At 36.1% G+C, this 23691-nt stretch overlaps 2 protein-coding genes across 3 annotated transcripts; both read right to left on the bottom strand.

Moving 5' to 3' along the window:
* Nucleotides 1-6493: 6493 nt before the first annotated feature.
* Nucleotides 6494-8623, bottom strand: LOC122299506 (putative GATA transcription factor 22). Of its 2 annotated transcripts, none has more exons than XM_043109857.1 (3): nt 8221-8623; nt 7401-7751; nt 6494-7107 (listed from the first exon to the last, which is right to left on the bottom strand). In XM_043109857.1, exons 1-3 carry the CDS (start codon nt 8434-8436, stop codon nt 6703-6705), a joined length of 972 nt encoding a protein of 323 aa, XP_042965791.1. In that variant the 5' UTR covers nt 8437-8623; the 3' UTR covers nt 6494-6702. The 2 variants fall into 2 exon arrangements, with proteins under 2 accessions (XP_042965791.1, XP_042965792.1); XM_043109858.1 differs by having other exon boundaries at nt 6494-7083; nt 8221-8612.
* Nucleotides 8624-14338: 5715 nt separating this feature from the next.
* Nucleotides 14339-16836, bottom strand: LOC122299553 (zinc transporter 4, chloroplastic-like). Its single transcript, XM_043109924.1, has 4 exons — nt 16359-16836; nt 16199-16256; nt 15246-15931; nt 14339-15129 (listed from the first exon to the last, which is right to left on the bottom strand). The coding sequence occupies exons 1-4, from the start codon at nt 16371-16373 to the stop codon at nt 14674-14676; spliced, it is 1215 nt and encodes a 404-aa protein (XP_042965858.1). The 5' UTR covers nt 16374-16836; the 3' UTR covers nt 14339-14673.
* Between the last annotated feature and the right edge of the window lie 6855 nt (nt 16837-23691).

The raw sequence follows: 23691 nt of genomic DNA, 5'->3' as shown, positions 1-23691 counted from the left end.
ACTCTGCTCAAAATCATCAATCTCATGCCCCCTAGAGCCAACCTTAACCCCATCTAACCAAAAAACTTAAGGGAAATTCATTTGCAAAATAGTAAGAGAAACCTAACCCACATAGATGCCGAGATCCCCCCGAAGAAGAGAGCAACAGTCCGGCATCTCATTGTGTCCTGCCCCCCACTGCAAGCAGATATTGGTGATATAGAAGATATGGGTGAGATCCTACTAGCAATGGCAAAAGGATATGGGCTTCGGAAGATAATCAAAAAAGAGAAGCCGAAGCAGAAGAAAAGAACCGTCACTGTAGATCGACAACCAGAGGCCGGTAATGAAAATCCCTCTTTGAAACATGCTCTGACTGAAATTGATGTGGCTGAAGTGGCGGGCCCTAACTTGCCACCACCCCAGATATGAGGCTTATAGCTTGGAATTGCAGACACATTGTCCGGCCTCCTGCAATGCGTAGTTTGAGGGCACAAATTAGGTCTCACCACCCTAATTTAATTTTCCTTTCAGAAACTCTACTTTCGGATAATAATACTGCTAGTGTTGTAAATATGCTTGGGTTTAACTTGTATTTACATATCCCTCCACCGAAGAAATGGGGAGGCCTACTTTGTATGTGGCGTCTTGGGGTTGATGTTGAACCCGTTTATGTTAATAGCAATGTTATGGCTTTGTTGGTGTATTAGGATCCTGCGCATATACCCTGGCTGCTTTTATTAGTATACTGCACTGCTCAATTACATGACAAACTGAACTTTTGGGCTCTTATTAATTCCATAGCATCAACCTATCCTGGTCCTATTCTAGGTTTAGGGGATTTTAACTTTATCATAACCCAATCAGAAAAATTTGGTGGTAGTTCCTTTGCATCTCCCTCAAAACCTTCGAGTCTTAAACTCTTCATGAATAACCATGGACTTGGAGACTTAGGATATGAAGGCTCCAAATTTACCTGGACTAATAAAAGAAGTGGCTTTGGTCTTATTCAAGAAAGGCTTGATAAAGGAATAACTAACTCCAATTGGACTCTTTTGTTCCCTGACACAAAGATCTTGCACTTGCCTATTCATACCTTGGATTACGCTCCTTTACTCCTAAAGACAGCGGCTTCAAAAAAAAAAGTTTGTCACTCCTTCAAATTTGAGGAATTCTGGGCTAGGGATCCGAGCTGTTTCAATGTTATTAAGAAAAATTGGGACATTAGAGCTTTTGGGTCACCATCTTCAATTCTCTCTCAAAAACTTAAAGCGGTGAAGAAAGCTCTCAAAATCTGGAACAGGTTCAACTTTGGTCATATTCAGAATTCTATCAAAGAGTTAAACTACCAATTAGCCCAACTCCAATTTGAGGATCCCTCTGATTACTCCATTCACATAGAAGAAAAGTTGAAAATTTGTCTTTCGGAACAATTGGAAAGGGAAGAAATTCTTTGGAGGCAAAAATCAAGGCTCCAGTGGCTGACCATCACAGATCTTAATACGAAGTTCTTTCATATGACCTCCACAATGCGTAGAAGAAGGAACAATATTTCCTACCTTAAAAACTCTGCAAATCAATGGATCAATGACCCACATTCAATCAAAATGTTGTTCCTTGATCATTTTAGTCAAATCTACCAATCTACACAACCAATCTTTCCACAGGATCTTGAAAACCTATTTCCTAAGAAAATCTCTGCTAAAGATAATGCTAATCTTTGTAAGATATCCAAGGAAGAGGAAATCCTAGAAACCATCAAGCAAATTCCCTCCTAGAAAGCTCTTGGGCTTGATGGTTTTACGGGTTTATTTTACAAACACTTTTGGGAAATTATTAAAGATGATATTAACAGGGTTATCAAACATTTCTTTGAAAATGGTCATTTTCTACAAGAAATGAATCACACTCATATTGCCTTAATTCCAAAGAAGGACTCACCTAACACTGTTTATCAGTTTAGGCCAATTAGTCTTTCTAATGTGTGCTAGAAAATCATTGCAAACATTTTTGCCCATAGACTCAAAAAGGTTCTCAATACCTTCATCTCGCCCTATCAATCAGCTTTCATCCCTAGCAAAGTGATCCAACAAAACACAATTGTGGCCCAAGAAATTTTTCATTTCATAAAAAAAACCAGAAGATGAAAAGGTTTCAAGGCCATTAAAATTGATATGGAAAAAGCCTTTGACTTTATGGAATGGGATTTTCTTCTAAAAGTTCTCAATTGTTTAGGATTTCATGATAAATGGATTAGCTGGATTAAAACTTGCATCACCACGATCTCTTTTTCTATCTTGATAAATGGAGAGCCTTGTGGAAACCTTTTGCCTAATTGGGGACTAAGGCAAGGTGACTCCCCCTCTCCTTTCCTGTTTATAATTGGCAAGGAGGTTCTTTCAAGACTAATTAAAAGGGAGGAAACCATTAATGGTAATATAAGAGGTATCAGAATGGGAAGAGGGGGTCCTCTGATCACCCACCTCCTGTTTGCAAATGATCTTATTTTATTTGGTTTGGCCTCTAGTGAGAATGCAAATTCTTTCATTAGATGTCTAGAAAAATACTCTGCTTGGTTAGGCCAAAAAGGTTAATAGAAACAAATCCTCTATTCACTTCAGTGCAAAGACCCCTCCCACTTCCATTAGAGACATCCGATCTATCCTAGGATATAACTCTCATTCAAGAAATCCTAAGTATCTAGGTCTCACTCTAACTCAGAACAAAAACAATAGATCCTTCTTTGATGAAGTCAAAGGAAAAATTCAAGGGAAATTATCTGGTTGGAAAGCCAAGCTTTTGTCTCAATCTGGTAGAACAACTCTTATAAGATCTATTGCAAGCTCCATCCCTGCTTACATGATGTCTAGCATTCTTATCCCAAACCAAATTGCAAGCAATATTGACAAAGCTCTAATGAGATTTTGGTGGGGATTTGATTTGAAAAAGACTCACAACTTCACTCTTAAAGCTTGGAGCTCTATCTGTAAGCCAAAGTCCATGGGAGGAATGGGCTTGAGACTCACCTCGAATTTTAATAAAGCTCTTCTAAGCAAGTTAGGATGGTCTTTTCTCCAAAAAGATCACAGTCTCTAGAAACAGGTTTTATCAAGCATTTACTCTAAAACACACTCATGGTTATCTGTCCCCATAAAAAAGAATGACTCTAGATTCTGGAAAGATTTGGCAAAACAAAGGGAATTTCTTGCCAACAGCTTTTGTCATTAGATCAACAATGGGGTTAGTACCTATGTGTGGAAAGACCCTTGGATTTCTTCTATTCTCCCTATGAGGCCAACCCCCTCCTCACTTGAAATCTTTCAAGATCCTGCTATGAGAGTCTCTGAACTTACACTTAGAGGAACCAAGGAGGTGGAATACTCTTCTTTTTCAATCTCTTTTCTCGGAATCCACGGTAAGAGAGATTTCTAAAATCCCTTTTATGCTCCATAATTTTCGTAATGTGAGGGATAGGCTCAAATGGCTCCATCACTCTTTTGGTAACTTCTTTGTCAAATCAGCTTATGTAGTTATTACTTCTGATTCGCATAGACAAGTGAATGTGTCTTTGACTCCTACTACTTGGAAGAAGCTTTGGTCTCTAAAGATTCAAGACAAAATTAAACTTCTTACCTGGAAAATTTTGAATAACATTCTCCCCACAAGATCATTATTAAAACAGTGCCTTTCTCTCAGTGATGACCAGGCTCTTTGTCCTTTTTGTCAAACCACAGAGGAAACAACTTCTCATTTGTTCCTTAGTTGCTCTCTCTCAAGAATCATTTGGAGGCAATCTTTTTGGCCTCTAAACATTGAACTCTCAGCTAGGAATGATATCATTAATTGGATTCAGATTATCCTGGATCCAGGGGATAAACTAAATCTTGATCCTAATGAAATCCAAAGTTTCCAACTATTTGCGATTCTTGCTATGGATTGTGTCTGGTTTCACAGAAATCAAATAATTCATGGTTCCTAGCCAATTCCCTTAGATCATTTTGTAGCTAGGACGTTGACACTCTATCAAGAACATAAGTCTGCCTGGGACTTTAGGATTTCTCAAGAGAACCCCACTTGGAAACCCCCTGCTATAGGACAAATTTCTGTAGCCTTTGATGTTTCGATAAAAAAAATGTTAGCATAGCAGCAGCTGTCTGTAGGGATTACCTTAGTAACATTCTAGGTTGCATTACTAAATTCTATCCCATTTGTAATCCAAATGGTGGAGAAGCTCTAATGGCTTTTATTGGTATCTCTATGGCAGTAGGAAGACAATGGAAGAATGTAATCATTGAAGGAGACTCACAGGTGGTAATTTCAGTTCTTAATAATCCTCAGCAAATCTCAAATTGGACCATTGAAGGAAGGATACGGGATACAAGAATAACCCTCAACAACTTTGATAAATGGGAGGCAGTTAAAATACACCGGACTCAGAATCAGTGCACGCATATCTTGGCACAATGGGTTTCTTCAAACAACCTTTTTGGAGAAATACCCCTCATCAACTTCCAGACTGCATGCTGGAATTTCACAGTGGCAAGGACCCACCTTAAGTTTCATTCTATTTCCTGTAACAATTTAATTATGTTTTAATGTATTTCATTTCCAGTTTATAATCACGCAATGAGCACTTATTTCAGTAAGTACCACTGTTTGGAAGGAAAAAAAGAGGGATATTCCATTAATGTTGCATTCTTAAGGATTTAGGGTTTCATTAAACATATGATTTGCACGATAAAATGAGGTTAATTTATTTTGTTCCAATAACCATTTCGGTTCAGGCACTGAAACGGAGTATTTCGATGTACCATTTCGGTTAAGGCATAGAAGTACCGTCTCGATGTACCACTAAAACAAAATATTTTGGTACTGATACCATTTTAGGATAATCTATATATATAAATTTATTATATATGTATATATTATATTTAAAAATAATATCAATGCAAGTTTTAAAAAGCTAAAATACATATTTATAAAACTTAATAATACTTTTAAGTTTTCAATCTAACTATTAAAAAAAGTACTCATCTTCATCACGAAAATGAGAGTAGGGATTTGATTTTTAGTCCTCGAGAAAAAGGGATTAAAAAAATTTAAGAAAATAATCTTTAGATGTGAGAATTAGAGTGAAAATTATGAAAAAGCTAATATTTTTACATTAATTACAAAAAAAATCAATTTCGGTTAGTACACCAAAAATTGGCTAATACACTGAAATCCAGTTGATATTGACCGAAATGCATTGAAATGACCGGTATTTGATCCGGTACGAAACACTTACCTAGGGATGTCAAATCGTGTTGACGGATCATGTTATAACATGCATATTATATTATATAGGTCAACCCTAATCTAACTTGTTAAACTTATTGTGTCAAAATTTCAAATCCTAACACAACCCATTAGCATAACGGGTCATGTTGTGTCAACTCATTTTGACCTATTAGTAAATAATACCAAATAAGTTAATACGACACAATATGACACGTTTCAAAATGTTAATGTAAATAAGTTGAATATGTCATAAATTAACCTGTTTGACCTGATTAAATTTAATATAATTTTATATAAATGTTAAAATCATAATATCTATAAAAATTATAAAACTAACTATAAGTCTAAAATTACAATCCAACCAATAAAAATATCAAAATTAAAATTCTAACAATTTTACTTTTAGGTATAAGGGTATAATTGTAATTTTAACTTTCTTAACGGGTCAATCCAAACGTGTCATAGCGGGTCAAAATGGGTTGACCCGTTATCAACCCGTTAAGCAATCGTGTCTTAACGAATCAATCCATTTTGACCAGAACCTGTTAAGACTAAACCATAACCTGCTATTATCGTGTCGTGTTCGTATTGAGTTAATGAGTTGTGTAACATATTGCCACCTCGACACTTACCTTCCCATACTGATTACAGTTCCAGCATGATAAATTTCAACCATACCGGCCAATATGGTGCGGTATTCAAAACATTGGTACTAAGTCAGTGTAAATAGCTTTTGTAGCAAGTCTGTGTAGACAACATTTTCCTCAGTACTGTTTTCTTGGCCACACAAAGTACTATGAATGGATAGAGAGTTTTGTGCCATGTTGATCAGCTAGCTGGACGATTGCATGCTTTTAAATCCAATTAATATTGTTGCAAAAGCCCAAACACCAAAAGATGCTCAATATCATACATCATTTATAAGAGAATATTGTCAGGCCAGTCGGCCATTCAGTCAGAATTAATGTCTATTGGTCCTAAATTTTACATGGACCACCCAGCTGTACGTACTGAGTTCTTCACATGACCTGGGAATCCCATGGCATTTCGCCGGCTTCTTTTTTCAGCAAAAACTCTGAATGAGACGTCTGAAGGTTTACATGACAGGCCCCTATCTGCTTCCTGATATGATGATATCCCCATTCTATGGAGACACCGAATGGCCTCGGCGGCAGGTTTTAGTATGATTAGAGATGATAAAATTCTGGATCATTCGAAGAACTAAGAACGTAACTTTGAAAAACTCTAGATTTGAACCTTTTATTCTTCTGATTTTGTTGATAACCATTTATATAATAGCAAACCGACATTTTGGTTCACAAAAAGCTTTAGAGGATAATGATCTCTTCATACATGCACGCACATAAGAACAGATTATAATTATAATAAACTTCCTAATAGATGATCAAGAAGAAATTAAGTAATGGAAAAAAAAAATATAAATTAACTGTGAACAAGGGCGCCACAAGATAGTTCCATTAGCAAGATTGCTGCTTCTGCCTCGTCCTGCGGAAACACTCGTCCAAGAGCTGAACTGTTTCTCAAATTTAGAGCTAAGTCCTTGAAAGAAAGCTGCTTCCTCTCGCTCATCATCTCACTGTGAGAGGGGCACTTCAACTTGCAGTACTTCTTGTATTCATGTGCAGCAAGCAGATTTTTTGTACCCGATTTATTTTCCTTCTTGTGCAACTTACTGATCTTCTTCTTCTTCTTCGAGATATCTGGAGCAACTCCCATGCCATTTGCAGCAGCTGCCGCTGCTGCAGCTTCTGCCATGGCTCGTCTTGCCTTCCTCTGCCGAATGCCACAGGCATTACAAAGTGACTGCATCAACAAACAGGCTGGATCCTAAGAAAGTAACTCAAATATATATCAACAAACAGCTACTACTCTTCTTCCCAAAACTTGTCATCCTCAGCCACATATGTTGAATGCCATATTTGATATTTCAAGTGGCTTCTTATAAGAATGAGTTTGGTAATTATATCAATCAATTAATAGCGTGCATCCACTTGAAATATGTCAGATGATCACTGTGTGGCTTGAAATGACAAGTATTAGGATGAAGATGATCAAGAGCATTCAATATCAGAAGTGCTAGTTTTTGGACAAATTAATTTAAACGGAGGAAATGAAATTACCTTAGGACCTCTAGGGCCACCCCTCCAAAGAGGGGTGGTGGTGGTGTTACAGTCGGCGCAAACCCGAGCGTTGGAAGTACTGTTGCTGCTGCAATTCGGTGAGCTTAGTTGATCTGAATCACCATTCTGCAGATTATTTTGGGACTTCTTGATAATTGATCTCACTGGCTTATTATTTGTAGCTGGGCAATTTGGGTCCATCATTTTTTGCATCCACCTCATCTTTGAGGACATACATGAGTACTGTACAGGTCCACCATGAGCAGTATTTTTACTTGGATCTCCATATTCCTCCCTTTGACATGAGGATAATTTATGGGGATTAATGTTACCATCTTCCTCCACAGACTTCTGAAATGAAGAAAACGAAAATGCTTGATCATTACGTTATGCATGCAACAATATGGGCTTATCATCATCCTATGATCAACGAGATCAAATTATAATTTAAGACCAACAAATTGAAGAGGTAATCTTCAGCTGATCATGACCTAGAAATATATTACCAAGAAATCAGATCAGAGAATACTAAACTCTATGATCATCTGTAGTAAGATCAAGGTCATGATAACAAAAGATCCAAGAAATTAGATCGAAAGTTAACTGGGAAAACAAACCCAAACCAGTTTTTTTTTTTTTTTTTTTTTTTGGGGAGGGGGGTGGATCATATATCCTTAGGACATAAATTTAGAGCCCCACAGTAGCATGCATATAGGTACTATTATTAATTAGCACTGGCGCCTGGACTTTTTGATAAAAGGATAAAATAAATTATCAAGGAATAAGATGAAAAGAAATCAAACTAAGTTAAAACGCTTGCCTTTTCATCATGTTCTTGTGACTGATCTTCAAATATACTCCCTATTTCATCTTTGGCCCTGTCAAAGAAAGTAGGACATGATGATGTTGAGAGAGAAGATGAAGCTTGAATAATATGTGTTGAGATAGAGAGTTTTATGTCACGTTGATGATCATCTTCTCTTTGATATACAAGAGGGCATGGAGAAGATGGTGGGTTCAGATAGGCTGGAGTCATAAGGGAGAGAGAGCTGTTGTCCAGTAAAGATGGACAACGTAGGATAGGCTAGCTAAAGAATAACAAAGCTAAAGGGACAGATCAAAGGCTGGTGAAGGCCTTACAAAGGAGAGAAAGGGAAAGAAGAGAGGTCTGAAAGTTATTCACGTGACTTCATGTCACCCAAGCAAAACAAGTTTGGAAAAGACAAATTAACCAAAAGGTGGTGTAGAATGCCACTACTCATGATCACGTTGAGTCCTACTCGGTATATATCATGACAAGGATCCCCTCTCAACAGTTCCCCCCCCCCGCCCTCTCTCTCAAACCTGTTCAAATACATGACATGCATACGGATCATTGTAAATATATATAACCATCTATTCAACATGCATGTATACTTTTATCTCTCACTGACATTAATCTATACTGATCAACAAGATGATGAAATCTTGATCTTTTTCATAACTTTTTTCGTGCTTTATTTATGATCAGCTTGAGTTTTAGTGCTTCAGATTATTGCAGTTTTGTTATAAGTTTTACATTTTTTTTTCTGATTCTTTGATCTATATATATATATATATATAAACAGACATTAATTGTAACCAAGTTCTCAATTAACAAGATCTGATCAGTCTTTTCACGAGTTTCTTGAAGTTATTTGAATTTACCATTTTCTACATGATGCATCAAGCTGATCATCAGGGGACCACCAAACAGATCATGGTGATCGATTTGGCTCCAGATTTTTCTGTGTAAGAATTATCTGGTGCCCATGCATGTCACCGGTACTTTACAGGTTCAATACGATTTTTTCTTTTTTCTTTTTTTCTTAATTTTATAGGAGCATTATGGGGTGGGATCGATGCATATATATATATATATATATATATATATATCATGCAGCATGTCGACTTGATTCCTGGACATCTATCTGAGAAATTGATCATCAATATATATGGCAGACAAATTGATAGCTACTAAGAAATTATAAACCCTATATATTTTATTATCACGTGTAATATTTAGTTAACAGATCAGGATGATGTATGCTCTAATACTATGTGAAATGATGACCACTTATCCTAAAATTTTAAGCGGATAGAAAGATGTATATTTAATTATTTATATCATTTTTAACAGTTTATCAATCGGTTTCATATGCATGAACTTAAAAAGATATATTGCCTGGAGGACGAAGTTCTGCAGGGTATGATCATCTTCCACCCAAAATAGGCTTGGGTTGCCAAAAACCATAAATTCTTACAGGCAGGCTAGCTTGGGACAAATACAACGTCCTCTTGTCCCCACAACGTCTTTAGACACCTTCGATCCTAATTTAATTTATTCCATGCTTTCTTTTCATTTTGTTTTAGTACTTTTGCAGGCCTTGGCTAAAGATCATCAAATTGCCCAGCCTTTTCGTTTTCAGCTTGTCTGTCATTTTGATTTCTTCCCATTTGTGCCCTGATCAGAGAAAGCACAGATATCAAGAAGGCCGAGATCTCTCTGCATCATGTAAAATATAGCTTTATATATGTATATATGGTTGTTCTTTGCCTCAGATGTGGAAGAAATTACCTAATAATTAAGCTCAAGATTAATTGAAAATTATGGTATTTAGTTATCCTGTTTTCAAAGTAGCGCGCTCACATCAAAATCATTATAACAAGTATGGAAGATATTTGTTATAGTAACATTGCATGGCGAGTTATTTTCAACAAGAATAACTATTTGCTATGAAAATAGATTTATTTTGACAAGAAATAATCAATTATAAATAGACACTTTTCTTATAATGACAGTACTTTCTCCGGGATTTATATTGCATTTTCTTCACCCTTTTAACCCATTATGTTTTTTTTGGAAAATAAAGATAATCTGCAGTAGCCCAAAAAAGCAATTAAAAAGATAATATGTGGTTTTATTCAGAGTGCATCAATGATATTCTAATAAAATATTTAAGGCAGAAGAATATTGAGAGATGGAGAAAAATATGAATTTTTTTTTTAGCAATATTAATTTTCATCCTAAATCTTATCATCCTCAATTATACTTGCTGATTTTTGGCATTTTAAGAAGTTATATATATATATATTTTTTCCACCTAAACTATCAATAAGAGCATTTAAAATATATATAATATGTCGCGACAACAATTGTGAGTATACTTGAGATGATAAAAATTATAAATATGAAGAATGTATCATTTCTCATATAGAGTATGCAAGAAAACTGTTTATTTGCTATCAGTTATTTATTACGAAAATGACTATTTTTTATTAAAATAAATCTATTCTCGTCATAAACAATCATTTTCGTCTTGAATAACTCATTATAAATGCTTATTTTTTTTTGTATACATACACTATCTATATATTTATAATAATGATGTGATCTCATTCTAAAACATTTTCAGTCCTAACCCCTAAACTCATCTTTTTACAAGGACTTGCAATGGAATTAGTGAATCTAATTCCTACAAATTAATTCCTAGAGGCTTTCCAAATGAATCTAGTCTTCAACATCATTAGATCGAACAAGACGGACAAAATTGGTTATCCTTATATATCACTATTTGATAGTACTGTGGCGACTTGGAGAAATAAGTGAATCGCGAAGCTCTTCACTTTGGAACCACTGATCACCAGAAGTTTAAAGTCCATATCGATATATGATGTTGACAAAAATATTGAAGCATGCTTGATGTAATTATATGATGAAGAGTACTGCAGGTGCTACGTATCGTGTGTTTATAATCATTGTAGGACTTAATTCATGTGTTTATAATCGCTCTTTTTTCTATTTGAGGTCATGATCAAATTAGGATATATATGTAGGAAGAGAGACGCTTTAGTAACAAATACATCTGTAGACTTACAAACTGATACGTGTGCAGTCCGTTACAAGAAAATTGCGTTTTGCATTACCTAAATTCATTGCAAAAAACATAAAAAGCATTGCGATTATTTGTTAGCAACTTTTTATTTTTTGAACAAATTTAGTTGAAGCAAAAAGTCATTTTTTTTGTTGCGCGATTTGATATAATATATTAGATTATAAAGTTATTTTTATTGTAAAGTAGATGATCTAACATATGTGATATGAAACTATGTCAGCTTATGAGTTTACTTTTGTAAAATCTTTTGTAGCTGTATCTAGCAGTACTTCTCATAAATTAAAAAAAAAAAAAAATTGTAACAAAACCCATCTGTGGTGACAGATCGAGATTGCATGTGTGGCATGCATTAAGATAGCATTGCAGGAAAAATTTGTGTGATCCTTTCAATGGCAGTGATTTTCTAGATCTATTTTGGTTGTCCAAACAGGAGAATTAATATGTCATCTTGGAAGTAGATGACAATGTTATTAATGGAAATGGGCCATGTTTGTTATAATTGCAATTGACATTTTTCGTCTCTTTTCACAATATCCACATTAATTCTGCAGTTCCATGACTATCAAGACAAACAAAAAAAAGTGTTGAGATATTACTCATCCAGACAAAAAGACAGAAAATTATTCCACAACTACAGCCAACCCATGCACACTCCCAAAATCACTGTACTATTTACCAACGGTTTCTATTCTCCATCGAAAAATACCTTTTTTTTTTTTTAAGATTTATATTTTGCAGTAGTTTTTTTTTGGTAGAAATGGTCACATCTTTGTCGATAAAATCGATATAATATATATAAGAATTATACTATATAATTATTTTTGTATACTCTTTACACACTCTACTAATGTGATTAGCCAAAAGAATTATTTTAGAATAAAAATAGTGATACAAGCAATCATATTAATTGAATGCACAAATTAAAAATATGCAAAAGTGACTGCACGTAAAATTTTTATATATTATAACTATGAGTAATTTTATTTATAGTCGTGTAATGTGCAAGTGATACGCAATCGATTTGAATAAGAGGGAGGTTTATTATTAAAAAAATTAATTAATTTTCTTTTTTCATGTGGGTCTCTTATTTACTCACTTTTAAAAAAAAATTACGCGGCACACATTATAAATATCATTTCTCATATAGTTATATATATATATATAAATATATATATATATATATATCTGATTGAGACATTTTTTAAATAGCTAACTAAATTAGATGGTTCAATTTTAAAAAAGACAAGTATACGAGACTCGCATGCCCTATCCTAGATAACGCGTGAATAATATTAAGAGGCCGTTTGAATTGAGAAATACTCTCAACCCATCTCATCTCATCTCATCATATTATTATAACTTTTTCAAATTAAGTTTTACATAAAATATAATAAACAATTCAACTTTTTCAAATTCCAAAATAATACTAACACATAAATGTACCAAATGTGGGTCCCAAATTTGAGTCCCAATTTTTATTTTTATTTTTTTTAACTTAGTGATTAAGGAAGTATTTTTTTAGTAATGTTGTGAATTTTTTTTATTTTTAAAAAAATATTTAAAAATATAAAAAAATGAATGGAAAAAAAAACTTGTTTTTGCCTTTCTCGATGGGTTCTCACTACTCATATTAATATTAAAAAAATAATATTTTATTTAAATTTCGACTTTTATCTAAAATCATCTCATCAAATATCATTGTCCAAACAACCCGGCCTCTAAATATTATAAAATCTGTATTTATTAGATTTTACTATTCAATATATTCTAATAGAGAATCGGAATTCTTCTAACCGTTAGATTGACAAAAATATATGAAAAATCATTGAGACGCGCGTGTTAAAATAAAACAAGAGAGTGAACAGTATCTATGAAAAAATGATAATGGCCACGTCTTTTGGCAAGTGAAATTTTATTCAGGCTCAAAAAGTGGTGAAATTCAAGTACACGTACATTATTCAAAATATATAGAATAATGTTACATATAATTGTGATGAAGTGCATAAGAGCCGTACAATAATTTTGAAAAAGAGTGTGATTAATTATTAAAAATTTATTATTTTTTCATGTAGATATATTATTTACTCATTTTTTTAAAAGAATTGTGCGACGCTTAATTACGCACTCTACGATTACAAATATCATTTGTCAAAGATATATTCAAACATTGAGACAAGAATAAAACAAAAGAAAAAAAGTGATAAATTGATTAGCCACCCAAAGATAAGGAGTTTTGAGCAAAACTTAATTTTTTTTTTTTTAAAGCTCAATTACTGATTTCTCGTGGTCTTCAAAATACAAATAGTTTCTATTTTTTAGAGAAATAAGAATAATATTAAATATTTTCTTGAGATGTATAAATCATGCACTTCATGTAAAAAATAGTATGTAGTACTCATAATTTTTAATTTTTCATGTAAATCTTAAATTTTTTCTATTTTTTTTTTTTTTAAAGAGAGTGTACGGAATATTTATAACCTACAATGTCCTAGATTGTACAAATCATTTTCCTTTTTCTTTTTGTAATTTCAGTTTCCTATCTTGTTGCCTCAACATAAATGTTAGAAGTTAGAATCCCTGTAACTTAGAAAAGAATTGTGAAGTGTTGGAGATCTGGAGCATGAGAAATGATTCAGTGATTGTTCAACTTTGATAAATTCTGGGGTTTACCAAAATTGGTACTGTTCTTTTTTTTTTTAGAGTTTGAATCCTTAACTTCTTGTTGTTTTAGGCAAAGTGGAAATGGATAACGGGATTCTATATTTAGGATCCCATCCCTCTGGAACTGATGTCCTATACTTGTAAGGATTCATTTATCTTACAATATTTTTTTAAGAAATGATATTAGAAATTCTGCACACTTCTTTTGAAGAAAGTGAATAAATCTTAAACCCACAAGAAAAATCATTTTTTTAGTTATGATGGGGTTGCAACCTCCTATATCTAGTAGCATTACTTTTTTTTTTTTCTTTCTTGTCGTATTAGTTATAATAATAGAGGGTTTGTGCACACACTCTCTAAACATGATTAGGAAATTGTAAAATAATTTTTATTATAAAGTAGATGTAATATACATTACTATAATTAAGCTTCATCACAACACTACTTCGAAGTTTCTAACAAAACACACGACCAGTTGTAGCTAGCCAAAAGTGATAGACACAAAGGTCAACCTAGGTATTAATAGTTTATACGTACTCAGATGTTACATTTTTCAAACCGAATCTAGACAACCAGTCATGTGTTCTGTGAAGTTTTGTTATCCATCAATCTTAAAGAACTTACTTACCAAACGTGTTAATAAAAAATTGAATGAATTTTGTGATGCATTGCCAAAAAGGAACAGTTGCTTCAACAATCTAAGCCCAGATTGCTAGTGCAGACATCGATCCAGCCCCAAAAAAGAGCATAAAGTAGGTTGTTAATTGCAGTCTGTAGTTGCATCTCATCCTCTTATTGAGAAAATCAGCAGCAATTAGTTCCACCAAAGCCATGTAAATCGGAATTCCAGCAGACATGGAATCCAGGATGCCTTCAGTGATCCGAGCACCGGGGCTGCTCCCGTTGTAAAATGAAGCAATGGAGATCCCGATGCCGATGCCTGCCGGGGTAGTGATGGCAAAAAAACAAGCCATTAGTGTTGCAGATAGATTGCTAAAGTGTGCTTGGGAGATGCAACCTCCAAGGGCAAATCCTTCAAAGAATTGATGAAGACATAATGTTGCAATTAAGGGTCTTATGGCACAGGGACTATTAGAAACTCCTAGTGATAGACCGACGATAACTGAATGTGATACAATCCCAAGTTCCAAAACCTGCAGAGAAAAAAAACCTGCAGAGAAAAGGGAATATATTATTTTAATCCTTGCATAAGGAATGCTTAGGAACACCCAAAAAAAAACTAAGCCAAGAAAAAAAGAAAAAAAATCACCTGCGAAACGACAACGTGCCGAGCAGCACCATCATCTTCCCCACCACAATATCCATGCCCGTCTCCAGCAGAGTGCCCCTCATATGGACTGTGTCTGTCGTGCGCAGCGCGCGCAGCGTGTGCATGAATCCCGACAATGTGCATCCCGCCACCTCTCTCTTCCCCAAACATCTTCTCGTTCCTCTCCTTACCCTCCACCGCCCGCATAATCCCCGTCTCCAGTCCCACATCGAAGGATTCGACCCGGACAATCCCCTTGGTAGACCGAATCATCCCTTGTTTGCGCTCGTAATACTGGGTTCCCAAGAAATCGACGAGGAGGATGAGGAGCGCAGCCATCATGGTGAAAAAGCTAGCGAAGGGGAACTTGGACCATGGGTAATTGGGCAGGCATTCGCCGTTGAGGGCGTCCAATCCGGCTGGGAGCATGTGTACGAACCCGGTGGCAAGGATGATGCCGGCGGCGAATGACTTAACGAATACGAAGAGAATGCTGTCAGTTCGGAGGAAGCGGCTGTTCTTTCCCACGATGGGGAAGGAGATTCCGACGGATCCAGCGATGAGGATCGACACAATGGCGATGGTTTTGAGGACAAGTGCGGCTGGTTCGTCTCGGCAGCTCTCTAAATTGGTACCTCTACAGCTCGTATTGGCCATGGTTTCCGACATTGTGGGGAAGTTTGACTCTTTGGTCCGTCCAAAAACAAAGAATGTCCGAATTTTAAATACAATCAAAATACAAACCATTTTTCCGTAGAATTAAGGTTGAAATCGTTTGGTTGCAGGGAAAATGCAAAATTAAAAAAAAAAAAAAAACATATAAAAGGATAACTTTCATGTACAAGAACACCAACAAAAATTGAATTTTGTATAGTTTTAGACTAAAATGGTACACAATTGTTGCATGCCACTTGAACTAAATTCAAACATTTGGCCAAATAGAGTTCAATTACCTGAGAAAACTTCAGCTCTTTTTTTGATACCTTCAAGGCGGAGAAAGGACCAGAAATTCTAAAAAGAAACCCAAAAACCAGAACATCATCATCATCGTTAATGGAAAGAAAACAATAAAATCAGAGAGAGAAAAAATGAAATGGGTCTCGAACAACGAACCTCAATGAAAGTCATCGTAAGAGATGGAGAAACTTAAGAGAGGGCGTTAGAAAACAACTCTCGCATATACGGAAAGGGCCTGGCTTATCCTGATGAACATGAATCTAGGATTTTTTACACGAAAAGTTGGAGTTTAGAGATGTGATATTGTGTCCGAGGATTGGTGGAGAATCGTTTCTCCTACCAACTTCAAACCATCATAACCTTAGTCGTTGGAGAGTCCGCAACAGACTTGGTTGAATATTGCCGAAGGAGGAAGTTACAGGAGAGTGAGAATATAGAGAGAGTGTCGACATAGTTTGACCAAAAAGAGGTGGCAACAGCATAGGAAGGTGAAGGAATCCGGTTCAGAGTTTGCGCATGAGAATGAGGGGATTAGTGTCCACACTTTTACCTACAATCATAACTATTTTTACGACTGTTTTGGAATGTCAGTAATTCATGCCCGATTTGGACTCGAGTTTCGATTGAGATTTCTTCCGCTTTTGCCGTTTGGGGATATGTTTCTATTTTAAAGCCTCAATGCTTAAGAAAATGAACTTTGCTTCAAACTTGTATTTTCTTGTATATATGAAAGCGTTACAGTGATGCCTTTTTATAGGCATAGCTACAATGAGAGAGAAGTTTTTGAATTGAGAATATTCTAGCCTAGGTACGGTCACTACAACATTTGTTAGTTTTCCCCCACGAGGGTATTTACTCGGAAAAACTATACTCGTAGTGGGAAATGCTCTTTTTCTACTAAATCTATCCGTGGAAGATTAGTGACTTAAAGTTGGTGACACTAAGTGTTTTTTCTCACTAATTAGTAAATTAGTGGGAAATGCTTACATTTTTTCACCAAATAAGTAGTAGAGAAAGTGAATAAATTTCGTAGCAAAAGGTGACTAAAATCAGTTTTGACTAGTGGGAAATACTTGTTTTCACACTAAATGATTTGGTGGCATTTATATTTTTTATGAACGTATTTCGTGGAAATAAATCTTTTCCAACCAAAGTCCATTGTCAATAACGGATGAAATTATACTATTTCCCACCTACTAAACCCGTAGGTAAAGATTTTTTTGCATGACATTGTTTCCTAGCAATACATACTTTCCTATTATTTGATTTTGTGAGTAAAAGTTGGAAATATATTTTTTTGGACTATTTGATTTCGTCAATAAAGAGTATTGTTCATGATATTTGTTTGTGGGAAAAACAATTTGCCCACTTAGAGTGTTGTATTGAAATTGATATTTTGCCACCCTTCCATTTGGTGGCTTAGTCGGGTTACAGTTTCTCATTGTATGGCTTAGTTGGAATACAGTTTTTGTCACCTATTTCTTTGTGGGGAATACTACAACAAAATGTAGTAATTTTATTACCATTTCTCACTCTTCCTATCATGGTCTTTTCTCATAATATCCTGCTGAATTCAAAATGCTATATATATAGGCTGAAAATGAATATTAATGAATCTGCTATCACACACACACACACACATATATAACATAACTATTGCAAAGTTATTGGATCCAAATTTTTTGGTTGCACCCTTGTATATATATATATCACACTTTGAAATTTAAAACATCATGCCAATATTGAAATACATCAATCAATGGTGAGAAATACATCAATGTTTGTAAAGTAGGGAGTACAAGAGGGAAGACTACATTTTTGAGCATCACAATAGCCTAATCAACTAATAGAACCCAAAATGATTAATATAATCCACGCATACATAATATTTTGGGTTCCAGACACATATCAGATTCACAAGATCCAGTTCCACTTCATCTTCCCAGTAAAACTTTGCCCAAACATTACTCTTCATCCATACATCTTGCTATTCTCAATACCTGAAAATCATATGAAATAACAGTTTAATATTCCACCAGTTTATATGCTGATCAGTTCTACTACATCAACTAATACATCTTGCTGTTAAGCCCACTGCACATGTTAACCATATATGAACACACTCTTTTTTTTTTATTAGGAGCTATTGTGCCACAAGTAATCACGTAAACCATCTATATCATAACTCTAGTGGAATTTATCTTTTTAAGTAATGACTCCAGTGGAATTTATCATATCAAACATACAACCACACAATATTATAAACTAGGAACATAGGGTATTTGTGTACTAAAGCTGTTACTGAACTCCATGGGAGGCTAATTCCAAAAAGAATAATACTACCATCTTTTACATATATCCAAGGTGCACCATCAAGCACATTTTAATCATATTCCAACCACTATTTGATATATATATTTATTTATATAATGACCAAACTCCAACATCATAATAATAACCAGATTTGGATTTACAAACCCACCCATACACTGCAGACTCTAAATGTGTTTTCTTCCATACATTTTTCCTGCTTTTACCCTTTTTTTTACCAGCACTTTTTAATATAAATATGTCTTAAAGCCAGTGCATACTTTTCTATATTCATTAATTATATAAACCAAACTACAATGAAATATCCATAAATCCTTATGAATACAAACCCTTTGGCTAACCCAAATTCAATCCAACTCTATATAGTTATTTATATAATGATCATACCCAATTAGTATTGCTCACCTTATATCCAGCAACCAGTTATCAAGTAGCTAATAAAATCCTATAATGTATTTCAGCTATGACAAACTCAAGATCTATAACAAAGTTGGTAACTTTGTGACGCCACCAAATCCCCACGCCCGAACACGGGAAAATCGAGACGTCCGGATGGTGACAACCCGGGTCACCATCCTATCGACGGGTGTCAAGTGTGTGCAAGGCAACATAAGTGTACAAAGAAACACGCAGCGGATAACGAAAGTCATAACTAAGTACCAGAATTTTTCTTAACGTAATACAAGCTGTATAAAACATACATAGATAAAATATTACAAAAACACAAATACAGTTTTAAACCAAATATAAAGCATAGCATCAGCAACCCGGTGGAGCCGCATCCTCGGGCTCAGCCTCCTCCTCTTCGTCCTCCAACTCTGCACCAAAAGCTACGGAACCAAAATGGTACCACAGGTAAGTAAAACCCAAACACTACCAGATAAAAACACATAGAACTCAAACAAAATGCATGAAGCATGCCCGATGCACAAAACCCAAAAACATAATTTTCCACACACGCCAAAAACCCATTTGGCCCAAAAACACATCCTTTCCGAAAAACACGCCAAAAGTCACATTTGGCCTTTATCCATCTCAAACCATTATCCATATTAACCGTATGCACCATGACCTCCCCTAGGGGTCATCCGCACACCCTGGCTCCAGTGCCACACCGCAGAGTACCACCACGCATGTGACACCTAACGAGCGATGCCCAGTTCTGTGCCCCGCACGTTCGTAGCCAAGCATCTTCTAGCCCTCACCAGCGAAGGGCCACAGAGTCGGTGCGTAGAGCGATGCCCAGTTCCACGCCCGGCGCGTTCGTAGCCAAGCAACCCCTAGCCCCCGCTCCCGTCGTCTAGCGACAACTCAGGGGACATCACTCAATTTATTCCGCTCCCGAGTGACCAGAGGAGCTCCACCGGGATAATACCCCATCCCGGCTTGGGGTCGTGATACACACGCACCCGTAAGACCACTTACGCCAATACACAGGCTTTTCACACATAAACAAAAACACACGTGCATGCACCATGTAATGCCATATCAATGCATAATAAAATAATCCAACAACATAAAATAAATAAACAGGCAACTCCGTCCTCCATCCATCCGACCCCCGAACTCCTCGGACTCAGTCCGGAATCAACCAACCAGCAGATAAAATAATTGAATGAGCAATATATATTTAAATCTGAAAATAGGGTTTGGAAAATACTTACAGCGCTATATGGCAATTTTAGAAAACACCCGGCGTTGCAAACGGCGGAGAAAAAACAACGTAACAGTGTAATTTACACTGTTGTCGTGGGTAATAAATTACCCATTTTCGAACGGGGACAAATCAAGGCTCGGGATTGATAGGGAATGACCTTAAGATATTTATGAAGTTAAGGGAAATGAGTTTTGGCCGTGGGTGGTGGTGGAAATGGCGGTCGAAGGCCAAAAAATGGCTGAACGGAGTTGAGCTCGTGGGAGCTGCTCCGGCAACGGATCGAGGCCGGAAATGGGTGGTTTAGGTCGGCAAGAGGTAGGGGAAGAAGCTGTGAAAAGATGGTGGCCGGAGGTGGTGCGACGGCGCCGGAAACGGTGAAAAACCGTATGGCTTGGAGGAGCTCGTGGCGGCTAACGGTGGCTCGGATGGAGGTGAAACTTGGTGGGGATGTTCACTGGTGAGAGGGGAAGAAAACTGGGTGGGTGGTGTCGGCCACGCCACCGGCGAGCGGCGGTTCTGGACTGCGAAAGCAACCGGCAACAGGGGCAAAAACAAAGCAGGTGCAGCGACTTCCGGTGGCTCTCGAAAGCTAACGGATGGTCCGATGGCTCTGAAAATTGGTGGGGATGATCTATGGTGGAAGGGGAAGAGAATGGTGGTGACGGCGCACCAAACGGTGGCCGGACGGCGGAGAACTGGCCGGTCAAAGTGGCGGCGACGGGAATGAGAAAAAGGGGCAGCTGGGCGTACGTGGGAGAGAAAGGAGAAGAAAGAAGAAGAAAAGAAAGAAAAAGAAAGAAAAAGAAGGAAAAAGAAACGGAAAAAAGGGAAAAAGAAAAAGAGGAAAGAAAAGAAATGAGGTCCAATCCTCACTCCGGAGACCAAAAACCGATCCGCCGAAAACGATATTAAAAACCGTAAAACGACTAAAATAAATTAAACACATCAAATAAATTAAAACCAATTAAAACACATTAATTTAAAATAAATAAACCAATATATTATTCAAATTAAAAACAACCATTCAGTGAAAATACACGTAAAAACGGGGTATCACAAACTTACTCTGTTAATTTAGAGTAATTAGTTTCTTGCCGCCAATCTCTTACTCTTCTACATGCATGCTAGTGATATCAAGTCAGGTGTCATCAATGGTGTACACCAAGTGAAGAAAAGATCCCATCCATTTGTGGAACCTGTATAGAATAAACAGATTTATTAAGTTCACACAAAAAATTTGGGAAATACAATAAAAGCTCCAGCATACATAATCACAACTGTCAAAGAAACTTAGACAAAATACCTCTTGAGAGTTTTTAAGTCCAGCATTAAGAAAGTCATCTCTTGATCCTGGAAAAAAGCACTAGGTTTAAGGAAAATCACCCCTTCATACCCTGCATTTATATGCAGAAGACTAAAAAAATTGGATTAAACACCTTCACAAAAATTGTACAACCACCTCATAAAACTAGGATCATAACAAAACCACTTGTTGTAAACTTCAATCCTAAAACACCCCACATTACACATCAAAATTTCTCTGTTCTACCTCTTTGCACACTGCCATGGTTACAGGATTGTCACAATCCACCAAAAATTCACAAAAAACTACCAAAATATGCATGGATAGAGATGCCTAAGCATCTCTTTGAGTCTCCTTATGAGACTCACTATTTCCCTCCAACTCAGACACTCGGAAGTTCATTGTTTTCTCATACTCTGAGAAATTATGTTGCATAGCCTCCAAATTCTCCATTATTTGCTCTAGTTTTTCCTTATACATATTTGCAAAACTCTTGTTCCGTTCATTCTTCTAGTATAGATGTTTAAAAACCTTGTTCTTCTGCATTGATGGAGAAGGGTCAGGAATGACCGAGTGCCTTAGCCCCTGTGCATACCCAGATCTATATCCCAAAACATCTTTGAAAACAACCTCAGTTGCTTCAACAATATTCTCCTCTTCAGGGTCCTTCTCATGCAATTGCTCCAACATAAGATTCTGAATTAAGAAAAAACTTCACAATAAGTAGTTAGATTTCATGCAATACTAAGTCCAATACATGAACTAAATGAAAACCAATCTTACATAGTTATGTTCAGTTGTAGCATTGATAAATTTGCCCTTTTGCTTTGACCAGTGTGTCTCTTTATAAAAAGCAACCAGATTGGGTGCAGTTTCACACTAGCATCAACCAGTAACAGTTAATGATAAAATTCATAAACTAGTTGTAGTACATATTAAAGGAAAAATGCTTGACTGTACATACATTTTCTTCCAAAATCCTGACAAAGGATTTTCTTCCACCCGTATGCTTGACCTTTAATTTCTTCCTATTTGCAGTAGCCCTTCGAGATTGCTCTTGAATATACAAGAATTTATCAATTTAATGGTTTTTCGACTTATAAGCTGAAAATTAAAAAGGTTGAAAAATTAATCATATAGAAGTCTAACATTTAAAATTATTTATATAGATGAATGTAAAAGCTATGTGATAATATTCTTAAAACTAGTACTAATATACCTTGAATGTTCCACTTGCCCACCGCTCACAAAGCCACTTCGAAACACTGTTGTCCACCATACATGCCCCACCATCAAGGGCCTCCTCATGAGATCTATACTTTAAATAAACTTTGTGGAGTTCATAGTGATAGGCGTTGTACTTATCAGCTAGATATGTACACACCATTTCACGGTGATTTTCTTTTGTCCAATCTAAGACAAAATTTGAATGCAACCCAACAGATTTATATAAACGTTATGAATCAACGATAGCACATTAAAATAAGGAAGTAAATAGTTACCATTATAAAAAAATTCCTACCCTAACGCGATCGATCAACTCTTGTTTCTCCTCATCAGTTACTAAACCCCAGCTTTCATGCCTTAGTTCAGCATGTACTTTAACGATTGACATCACTCGACTACTAAAGATTGATGAATTCTCGCATGATGGACCTCTATGTCCATCTTGTATTACCAAAGGTATCTTATCCATTTTCCTTAGGCGTTCGAATTCCGTGCCCCTAGCAGGCCCTCGACCACGCTTTTTAATGAGTGAAGCTGTATCACAAAAAACAAACCAAGGATTTAACTATTTAAGACTTTATTGATGTATAACTACCCAATAAATCCTACCCTAGCTGTTTAGCTTCAACAAATGAGTAAAAAAAAGGTATAACATTTATTTTAATAGCTGTCAGACCTGAAATAATATTACCCTCTCCAGCTTCTCCTACAGCCATAAACTGTTGTATGCCCACATCTGTCCCTTGTGCTTGGGTCGAGTCATTCATGAATGCTTCCTCCTCATCCCGTAAATTTCTACTTCGAGGTGTATCTTGTGCAGCTGGGCTGCTACGTGTACCCAAACTGCTATGTGCAGCTTGTCCTATATCTCCCGATTGTTGTATGCCTACATCTCCTACTTGTGCTTTGGTCGAGTCATTCATGAATACTTCCAAATCATCTCGGGAATTCCTACCTGGAGGCAGATCTTG

This window comes from Carya illinoinensis, chromosome 16 (assembly GCF_018687715.1).
Source record: "Carya illinoinensis cultivar Pawnee chromosome 16, C.illinoinensisPawnee_v1, whole genome shotgun sequence".
Taxonomy (NCBI): domain Eukaryota; kingdom Viridiplantae; phylum Streptophyta; class Magnoliopsida; order Fagales; family Juglandaceae; genus Carya; species Carya illinoinensis.
The sequence above is the reverse complement of the archived record's forward strand: the minus strand, read 5'-3'. Positions and strand labels throughout refer to the sequence as shown.

Coding starts and splice junctions, on each gene's coding strand:
- LOC122299506 (XM_043109857.1), bottom strand. CDS start 8,436: ATGACTCCAGCCTATCTGAACCCACCATCTTCTCCATGCCCTCTTGTA. Junction 7,752..8,220: donor CACAAGAACATGATGAAAAG/GCAAGCGTTTTA, acceptor TCTTCATTTCAG/AAGTCTGTGGAGGAAGATGG. Junction 7,108..7,400: donor GTGGCCCTAGAGGTCCTAAG/GTAATTTCATTT, acceptor TTACTTTCTTAG/GATCCAGCCTGTTTGTTGAT.
- LOC122299553 (XM_043109924.1), bottom strand. Junction 15,932..16,198: donor AAGAGCTGAAGTTTTCTCAG/GTAATTGAACTC, acceptor GACGGACCAAAG/AGTCAAACTTCCCCACAATG. Junction 15,130..15,245: donor GGCACGTTGTCGTTTCGCAG/GTGATTTTTTTT, acceptor TTTTCTCTGCAG/GTTTTGGAACTTGGGATTGT.